The sequence below is a fragment of the Oncorhynchus mykiss genome, chromosome 26 (genome assembly GCF_013265735.2).
Source record: "Oncorhynchus mykiss isolate Arlee chromosome 26, USDA_OmykA_1.1, whole genome shotgun sequence".
Taxonomy (NCBI): domain Eukaryota; kingdom Metazoa; phylum Chordata; class Actinopteri; order Salmoniformes; family Salmonidae; genus Oncorhynchus; species Oncorhynchus mykiss.
Window position 1 is genome coordinate 31,868,846 of NC_048590.1, and position 10,218 is coordinate 31,879,063.

The 10,218-nt window shown below is 40.2% G+C and overlaps 1 protein-coding gene across 1 annotated transcript in view; it reads right to left on the reverse strand.

Moving 5' to 3' along the window:
• Window positions 1-216: 216 nt before the first annotated feature.
• Window positions 217-10,218, reverse strand: part of LOC110506112 (mucin-5AC-like) — a 33,287-nt gene continuing 23,285 nt past the window's right edge. Inside the window, exons 31-49 of the mRNA XM_036963618.1 lie at window positions 7,370-10,208; window positions 7,010-7,227; window positions 6,705-6,876; window positions 6,204-6,451; window positions 5,795-5,978; window positions 5,521-5,707; window positions 5,147-5,325; window positions 4,984-5,053; window positions 4,765-4,895; window positions 4,385-4,419; window positions 3,018-3,186; window positions 2,794-2,892; window positions 2,637-2,677; window positions 2,246-2,368; window positions 1,900-1,998; window positions 1,533-1,661; window positions 1,188-1,227; window positions 914-1,037; window positions 217-601 (exon numbers count right to left, since the gene is read on the reverse strand). Coding sequence (XP_036819513.1) covers window positions 394-601; window positions 914-1,037; window positions 1,188-1,227; window positions 1,533-1,661; window positions 1,900-1,998; window positions 2,246-2,368; window positions 2,637-2,677; window positions 2,794-2,892; window positions 3,018-3,186; window positions 4,385-4,419; window positions 4,765-4,895; window positions 4,984-5,053; window positions 5,147-5,325; window positions 5,521-5,707; window positions 5,795-5,978; window positions 6,204-6,451; window positions 6,705-6,876; window positions 7,010-7,227; window positions 7,370-10,208 — 5,295 coding nt within the window. The 3' untranslated portion in view covers window positions 217-393. The remainder of the gene's footprint in view (window positions 602-913; window positions 1,038-1,187; window positions 1,228-1,532; window positions 1,662-1,899; window positions 1,999-2,245; window positions 2,369-2,636; window positions 2,678-2,793; window positions 2,893-3,017; window positions 3,187-4,384; window positions 4,420-4,764; window positions 4,896-4,983; window positions 5,054-5,146; window positions 5,326-5,520; window positions 5,708-5,794; window positions 5,979-6,203; window positions 6,452-6,704; window positions 6,877-7,009; window positions 7,228-7,369; window positions 10,209-10,218) is intronic.

Sequence of the window (10,218 nt, forward strand, 5' to 3'; positions counted from 1 at the left end):
ACAACAGTAGGAAGTGGTGCCAGGGATCTGAAACCAGCAACCTTCTGATTACTGATCCGTTTCTCTAACCTAACACCATCTCAAATTGAAATAAGTGTTTGACACTTTGAATTGTGGCTGTTTATCTGGAAGAGGATAGGCCATTGTTGAACTGGGTGTCTGAAATCAAATATTTCTCAATAGAGTATCAAAAGGAATGAAAACAAGAACACGGTATATATGCACAGCCTATTGCCAACTTTATTTAATTGTTTTGAATGGCTAAAATAAAATAAAAATTGAATAAGAAGCTGAAATGATTTCTCCTACTTTTAGCAGATTACTTTGCAGGAACGTGTTGAACATAAATAGAAAACTAATCTAAGCAGTAAAGGGATGGTAGTGGAGAGTCATTCATCTTCTCCTGCGTCGTGACCTTGTGACCTGGGTTTCCTCCGGGGTCACGCACTCTGTCCTCTGGCAGCCACATTTATTGATGTGGATGTAGGAGTGGTTGAACTTTGAACCGTCTGGGCAGATCATCTCCACTTCCTTCTTGGTGGTGGATTCTTCCCGACAGCAGGTACAAGAGCGCTCCATCATGTTGGCCTCAAGAGAATACCTGAAAACAGAAAGGAGAGATGATGTCATTATGTGGAAGTAATGATTGTAGCAGTTGTAATTATATAACATTGGCTGCGTTTACACAGGCTACCTAATTCTGATATTTTGACCAATCAGATGAGCTCTTTTGCCAATAATTGGGAAAAATATCAGAATTGGGCTGCCTTGTAAACACAGCCATTGTAACATAACATATTACTGAAAATATAATTTGTAGTTTGCATTTAGACAGGCAGCCAAATTCTGTTTTATTGGGAGGAATAATGTGTTAGTGTTCCTGAAATATTTCAGGAATGATCAAAATACTCACATGGCGTAGGTGACACAGGATCCACTGCATGTTGTCACTTCCACCGTGTTTGCAGACTTGCAGCCATTGCTGTCCAGGTACACTTTGCTCTTTGTCACGTTGCATGGCTTAGTTATTGGAATACCTGCACACAAAAGTGACATTTTCAAATGAATTAACGTTAATCATCCTGAGGACCATGGCAATAGCTAAAACACTTTCCCCAATGCCTGATAAAGGGCAAGAATGATTTACAAATGTCTATCAAAAAGGATGGTGTTAAAAAGACACTCACAGCCATGGCAGCAACCATCTGGACCAATGACTTCAGTTCCCTTAAAAACAAGAAAATGGAAGAAAAAACAAGAACATTTTTAAGTCACTGACGTAGCATTTACCAAACTGTCTCCTCATATTTTTCAGTGCAGTGTTCTTGTATTGTTCACTTTAAGCAACAGGTGTCAATAACCTCACATAAATACACAGTAGGCATACTATATTAAGCAACAGGCCTTGGTCTGAGTGACTGGGCATGTTTAAACTTCATTTCACAAATATGATTTTGCACATTGTCCAGTTGTTTTTAAATGGGCCAGTTATCCGGACCCAGATAATTTGCCAGATGGTTATTGTAACTCACGGGTACGCAGTCTTCTGGGTGGAAGACAGGGCACACAGTCTTAGCCTCGATTGGGATGAGTTGGTCCTGAATCTTTACGCACTCATATTTGAGACACTTGTCTCCCGATGGTATCCAGATGGAACCAGGCTATAGAGGTGAGAATATGAAAGATATCAACAGGAGATTCTTCAAATGATATACGATATACTGTATCATTGCTAAGATAGTTATTTTGCATAAAACTGTATTGCTACAGTAAAATTACATGTTGATGTTTTTAAATAATCAAGTGAAATAGGACTGATATGTTTTACGAATTGTAAAAAAAAAAAATACAATTTGAGAATCTGTGAGAGATAAATAATGCGTCTTGATGCTATTTTACCTGAATAGTGTGTGTGGTGTTATCTGGCAGCATAACCACACAGCTTGTCTGTACACACTTCCCACAACACTGCCCAGGAACGGCTTGATGATCATAGCCCTGAAAGGAAGAAGACAGACCAGAGAGGAGAAAACCTTTATGATGTGCACATGATCTCTCTTATACCAATGTGTGATCCTTGTAACTCACTAGTAATTACACTTATCCAGTAGTAGTCCAATAGTGGACACAGAGGAATCAGTGTTATTATAATATTTTGACATGGATAAGAACTCACATTACACTAAGTATGTTGAATTACATAATGAGGCCAAAGGGTGTCGATGCGTCAATGGAGATCACTTACCTGCTGGCAGTGAGTGTCACATTCAGTAGGATGACACTCAATGATATGTAGATGGCTTTGGGCATCTACACTGTCACCACACACACAATTCTTACACTTGTCCTCAGGAACATTGGCACCAGGCTGGAATGAGAACATATAATATTTATATTGAAAGTCTATGAATTGAGACACTTTTTTTGTCCTATCTAATCTCATAAATGGATTGACCAAAAACATTGTTGGCACCCTGACAGAGGCCTCTAATTGCTTAAAGGAGGAATTTGCATAGTTTAACTTGTTTTTTAATTAATGTATGCAAGTAAAAATAACGTTGTACTCTTTAATTAAGTTGATAATTTAGAAGTGGTGGGACTGGCCAAAATGAAAATAGCATAGAATGCATTCTCACCTGATATTCAGTGTTGTTAAACACACAGACATCCTTTGGCACTGTGGGGCAAAGAACATGGATAATCATTCAATAATGCAACTAAGCCTGTTGGGATTTCTAGGATATGCACAAATACTGTACACGCACACTCAAACACATGCAGACGCAAACTCACCGCATTGATAAGTTAGGCAGCAGACTCCCATAGTTGCCTCTGTCTCGAATCCGACTGGGCAAGTTATCTTGGAAGTAGAGCATCGTGTGACATCACACTCTGTTTGGAAAGAAAAAACGATTGTTTTAAAAACTATGCGAATGGCCACAGTGGTTGGATTTTTTTTTTAACCAAAATGTTAAAAAGCCCACATATAAAGCACATTATCCAAACAAGTCACTCACCGCATTTGTCCTTTTGACAACAGTCAACGGTTTCTACGATCTTAACTTGGCCCTCCTGATCACAGGTGAGAGGAGGCTGATGTTGGCATGCCATAGGCTGGCACTGGATTTCCAGACTGTACGGGTCACACACACACTCCTGGCAGTTGCTCACCCAGGTCTCATTAGCCTGCAATGAGGAACAATTTAAGTACACTAAGGTTTGTATGGACACTACCAGTACAAAGTTCAATCATTCAGTGTGTGGAATTAGTAATCACTGAAGCGCTTTGAGGTTTTATGAAAGCACTATAGAATTGTAATACATTATTATTATTATTATAATTATTATTATTGCATACATTACTATACATGATTGCCAAAAGTGAAATACAAGCTACATGACCTTTTTTTTTCAATTTTCGTCTATATTACATACTCAAATCTAACTGCCTGTAGCTCAGTCACTGAAGCAAGGATATGCATATTCTTGGTACCATTTGAATGGAAACACTTTGAAGTTTGTGGACATTTTTGTCAAAAATGAAAAAGGCATGCTGTCGTACAAGGTTAGTAGCTACAGTTTACGACATATACATGGTTTCCGGATACTCCCGTTAAGCCCAGCTCATTGGATATCTAGCTAGCTTTGTTTGACCCCGATTGGTGCTTATTTGACAAAGATACAGTTGTTCAAGTGATGGCCGCCCGAGTCATCGGCGTGCCATGAAGGCGTCGCTCTCTGACCAAATATGGTGTTCTATAGGATATACTACACCCCTAATGATATAGTAAAGTCTTGTTACCTTCTAGGATCTCTGAGGAATACATACAAACGTGATTTGACTCATTGAAACAACATTTAAGGTGAGATTCCTTTCTTTGCAAATTGAACGAGTGGAAATATAAAATAGATTGTGCGTGCTGTATGGACCTTTTTAGGATAGGAAAAGGGATTTTATTAAACAAAACGACACTTCATGTTATCTCTGGGACCCTTTGGATAGTAAATCAGAGCAAGATTTCAGAATATAAGTTTACATTTTACCTTCAGAGGTGAATTTATCAAACCTATCACAGTGAAAAAATTATTTTGTTGTTAGGAGCTCTCCTCAAACAATTGCATGGCATTTTTTTGCAGTAATAGCTACTGTAAATTGGACAGTGCAGTTATATTAACAGGAATTTAAGCTTTCAGCCGATATAAGACACTTATATTTACCGACGTTTGTTGTTTCTCTAAAATCTGCGATCTTGACATAACGCGCTGCATGATTTACAACTGTCCCATTGATGGGACGCCGATCCTTAAGTTAATGTGTATATCAGAAATGAATAGTTTCTCTTCCCTGCTTAAACCTGTGAGTGAAATTCAAACACAATTTTACCTCTTTCCATTCTCCATTTGGCAATGGGCAAATATCTAATGAACCAAAGAGAAAAAAATACATTACAAAAACTAAGTAATTGAAATACATTCCACAACTTCATTTTGATAATGCATTTTATATACCGGAAGCACTTGATGAAATCAATATCAATCAAAATAAACCAAAACCTGCACAATTGAAGTATCTGTGAAAAATGCTGTGGATATTTTTTGTTTGTTATACAAAAAGCTGAACCAGCTTTCAAAAGACCACTACAGTAGCAACAAACACTTTGTGCTTCCCAAAGTGAAGGTCAGCAGGATGTAGCTACTATCACAGCACCATACAGTAAGTCACCACACCCTCATTATACAATGCTGTTATTTGACCATTCTTACCACAGCTGGGGATACAGTAGTTTGAGCTGGAACTCATAAGAGTTGTCCCAGGGGGACAATAACATCCCTCCAATTGTATATCTCCCATGACACTGAACTCATTTTGAGTCTGGATGAATTTGAAATTGTACCTGCAGAGATATTCAAAAAATGTTTCAATAGCTGAAAGACGTTTGCCCATCATTATACCCATCCACTGAACAACAGCATTATACATACCAGGCATTACAGGTTGGTTCAACTTGTGGACCGCAGGCTTTATAAACCTTGGGTTTCTCACATGTGAAGTCTGTAGCGGGGGAGATAAAAAGGTTAATAACCAATAAGCAACATCATAGAGAGGCTATCTGAGCTTTATGGTCTTGAGGAGTGACCTACTTACCACATTGTCCATTTGTATAATTTCTCCACTCAATACAGACTCCTGCTTGTGCACATGCATCAGCATAGGTCTGCAAGCTGGTGCAGCCAATGGTAACATCATCCATATAACACACATCAAAGATACATGCCACAAGGAATGGCTCGTAGGGGATTATCTTATGGCAACTCTCAAAGACCCTAGAAAAGATGTCACGCTTCAGTTAGAGTAGATACTTAAATATGATAATTCACTTTGTTTTGTCATCAGGCTTTGTCAAATGATTGCCGTGTTTTAGTATGTCAAGTTACTGTTGGCACTGAGATTATTATGATTGGGAGGTTATCGATCCGACAGAAGAGCTAGGTTTACTGTAAATACTAATTGCTACTTACTTGCTTTGAATGAGATGACAAATGGGTGGATCACAGCCTGGTGGTGGTGTCGGCTCTGGTGGTGGTGGTGTGCACTGACTGTTATTGTGGTCAGCAACATGCCATTGGTGTGCCATGTCAGGACAAGATGAATCGATAGTCCCATTTGGCAAGCGGCAGTCATCTGTCCGGTTGTTGTCACATGTACCTGAATAAGATTGAAAACCATTGTTAGACAATGAGACATCATGGGGTAATCATCTTAACAAAGTGACCATAAAACACCTGTACTCACCACACTGTCCCTCAGTGTTGCCACTGAACTTGTCCCAGGGCAGGTATATGCTAAACATAAGACCAGTGAATGACACCTTGGCATTAATTGCTGGTATGACTAAAAGGGTCTCAATTCCGTTGTCTGTGATGCGGAAGTCCTTGGTCTCATATGCTGGGATGATGCGTTTCTGGTTTACATAAATCTAGGACCAAAATATTAAGAGATGGACAAAATAGTTACAATAATTCAATATTTTTATACCCAATAGTATTCTAGAACTGTATCCTATATCTAATACATAAAGGAAGTATATCAATCTTAAATGGAAGCTAATCAATATCTAAGCTAATCCAAAAACTAATCCCTCTTAAATGAAAAAACGACTGAAAATCTCTTGAACATACAATATTTGAGATATTTTAATTACCAGACTTGTGAAAACTCCATCAACGTCCTTCTTGGTCATGAATATCTTGTAAGATTGATAATAAATTGTCAGAGACTGAGGACAGGAAAGTCCATCTGGGGCATCACAATAGTAATTGTCGATTACAACACTGAAGTTGTACTTTGGCAGGATTTCTTTGACCAAGACGTAAGAACAATTTCCTTGGAAGCCATAGTATGTTCCATCAAAGGTGACATAGTGAGGGTCTCCCCAACCATAGCAGATACCTTTGTAAGAAGAGAATGATTAGCATTTAAAAGGACACAGATGTGGAATGTTTTATGCAAAATTAATGGTGCTGTGCTGAACGTTTTCCAATGTTAGACATGCATATACATTTACTGCTGGTAACTATTAGATAAACCTAAACAAGTCAAAGAGAAAGAATAATTTTGAACTAAAATCAATGGCTAAAGTAGGATTTGTGACACAAAGAGTAAACATATCTATTTTTTTGGGGGGGGGGGGTGGTAAACTTACATTGACACTCATAGTGGAAACAGCATCCAGATTCGTCAAACACTTGGATCGGAGGATAGTTATTTTCACATGTTATAGGCTTCGGAGTCTCACAATGTACATGCTCATAACTAACTTTCCCGTTGGCGCATGTTCCGTTGGTGCATTGGTTATGTTTCCAGCTGTCACCGTTCTACAAACACAGAAATATATTAGTTCTACAGGAAATGTCTATAAAATCATTCAATTATTTTTGTAATGTAATCATCCCTTTGTAAATAATAATTCCTATGGAACAAAAGTTATTATCTATAGCAGAGTAAAACCTGTCTTGGAGGATGCTCATGGTCACAGTTCTTCTCAGTTGGATATGTTACATGTGGAACTGTTATTGTTGGGGGCTGTGAAGTGGTTGGTGAAGTAGGAGTAACTGGGGTAGTTGATGTACCACAGCTGGTCAAATGTGTTTCTATTTCACAAGTCTTGTTGCAGAGACCAATGTAGCACCATCCATCATGGTCAGAGACATTATAAACAATTGAGCCTGAAAGTAATTTGAGGTGTAATCATTATTAAGGAAGTTTTCCAACTTAACGTGTAAAATGACATACAAATTGAACATCACTAATAGCTGAACTAATAGTACAAAAGGTTTCAAACTTGGAAAGGTGAAAAGTAAAACTTACCAATGAGGAAATCAGTATGATTGAAATGGCAAAAAGAACAATGAGTATTGGGTAATGTGACTGGAATCGATGGTTTCGCTGTTTCACCAGTTATTACAAAAAAAGGAGTTGTAGTAATAATAGTAGTGGTGGGAGGCAGAGTTGTTGTTTTTGTTGAAGATGGAACTGTTGACGTTGAGGTTGTAGTAGTGGGTGTAGGAGTAGTGATGTGAGGACCTGTCGTTGTTGTGGTGGTGGTTGGGATGTGTGTTGTGGTTCCACATTGACAACATTTCACTCGAATCTCGTAGTCGAAGCACTTTTGCTGAAGACCTTGCATATTGTTTTGACAAATCAGTCCAACGGATGGATTGCAAGTCACGTCTTGGCCAAGCTGAGAGATCTGAAGTCCAGGGTATTGTTTTGCTCTACATTCAACTGCCTCTGGAGCTGAGCAAATGTGATAACCAGCAGAAATGATGCTCTTAATGGATTCATTATCTCCACCTTCAGAGCCAGACGTTGGCTGACCAAGGTTGATCCAGTCTGACCACACACATTTTTCTTCACCACTGCATTGGATCGGTGTTACTCCTGTTGATGTAGGAGTAGTGGTTGGAGTTGTACTAGGGCTGGGTGTCTGAGTTGTTGTTTTTGTTGTAGGTGGAGCTGTCGATGTTGAGGTTGTAGTAGTGGGTGTAGGAGTAGTGATGTAAGGACCTGTCGTTGTTTTGGTGGTTGGGATGTGTGTTGTGGTTCCACATTGACAACATTTCACCCGAATCTCATAATCAAAGCACTTTTGCTGAAGACCTTGCATATTGTTTTCACAAATCAGTCCAACGGATGGATTGCAAGTCACGTCTTGGCCAAGCTGCGAGATCTGAAGTCCAGGGTATTGTTTTGCTCTACATTCAACTGCCTCTGGAGCTGAGCAAATGTGATAACCAGCAGAAATGATGCTCTTAATGGATTCATTATCTCCACCTTCAGAGCCAGACGTTGGCTGACCAAGGTTGATCCAGTCTGACCACACACATTTTTCTTCACCACTGCATGTGGTCGGTGTTACTCCTGTTGAGGTTGATGTAGGAGTAGTGGTTAGAGTTGTACTAGGGCTGGGAGTCTGAGTTGTTGTTTTTGTTGTAGGTGGAGCTGTCGATGTTGACGTTGTAGTAGTGGGTGTAGGAGTAGTGATGTGAGGACCTATCGTTGTTGTGGTGGTGGTTGGGATGTGTGTTGTGGTTCCACATTGACAACATTTCACCCGAATCTCATAATCAAAGCACTTTTGCTGAAGACCTTGCATATTGTTTTCACAAATCAGTCCAACGGATGGATTGCAAGTCACGTCTTGGCCAAGCTGCGAGATCTGAAGTCCAGGGTATTGTTTTGCTCTACATTCAACTGCCTCTGGAGCTGAGCAAATGTGATAACCAGCAGAAATGATGTTCTTAATGGATTCATTATCTCCACCTTCAGAGCCAGACGTTGGCTGACCAAGGTTGATCCAGTCTGACCACACACATTTTTCTTCACCACTGCATGTGGTCGGTGTTACTCCTGTTGAGGTTGATGTAGGAGTAGTGGTTAGAGTTGTACTAGGGCTGGGAGTCTGAGTTGTTGTTTTTGTTGTAGGTGGAGCTGTTGATGTTGAGGTTGTAGTAGTGGGTGTAGGAGTAGTGATGTGAGGACCTGTCGTTGTTGTGGTGGTGGTTGGGATGTGTGTTGTGGTTCCACATTGACAACATTTCACCCGGATCTCATAATCAAAGCACTTTTGCTGAAGACCTTGCATATTGTTTTCACAAATCAGTCCAACGGATGGATTGCAAGTCACGTCTTGGCCAAGCTGAGAGATCTGAAGTCCAGGATATTGTTTTGCTCTACATTCAACTGCCTCTGGAGCTGAGCAAATGTGATAACCAGCAGAAATGATGCTCTTAATGGATTCATTATCTCCACCTTCAGAGCCAGACGTTGGCTGACCAAGGTTGATCCAGTCTGACCACACACATTTTTCTTCACCACTGCATGTGGTCGGTGTTACTCCTGTTGAGGTTGATGTAGGAGTAGTGGTTGGAGTTGTACTAGGGCTGGGTGTCTGAGTTGTTGTTTTTGTTGTAGGTGGAGCTGTTGATGTTGACGTTGTAGTAGTGGGTGTAGGAGTAGTGATGTGAGGACCTGTCGTTGTTGTGGTGGTGGTTGGGATGTGTGTTGTGGTTCCACATTGACAACATTTCACCCGAATCTCATAATCAAAGCACTTTTGCTCAAGACCTTGCATATTGTTTTCACAAATCAGTCCAACGGATGGATTGCAAGTCACGTCTTGGCCAAGCTGCGAGATCTGAAGTCCAGGGTATTGTTTTGCTCTACATTCAACTGCCTCTGGAGCTGAGCAAATGTGATAACCAGCAGAAATGATGCTCTTAATGGATTCATTATCTCCACCTTCAGAGCCAGACGTTGGCTGACCAAGGTTGATCCAGTCTGACCACACACATTTTTCTTCACCACTGCATGTGGTTGGTGTTACTCCTGTTGAGGTTGATGTAGGAGTAGTGGTTAGAGTTGTACTAGGGCTGGGAGTCTGAGTTGTTGTTTTTGTTGTAGGTGGAGCTGTTGATGTTGACGTTGTAGTAGTGGGTGTAGGAGTAGTGATGTGAGGACCTGTCGTTGTTGTGTTGGTGGTTGGGATGTGTGTTGTGGTTCCACATTGACAACATTTCACCCGAATCTCATAATCAAAGCACTTTTGCTGAAGACCTTGCATATTGTTTTCACAAATCAGTCCAACGGATGGATTGCAAGTCACGTCTTGGCCAAGCTGCGAGATCTGAAGTCCAGGGTATTGTTTTGCTCTACAT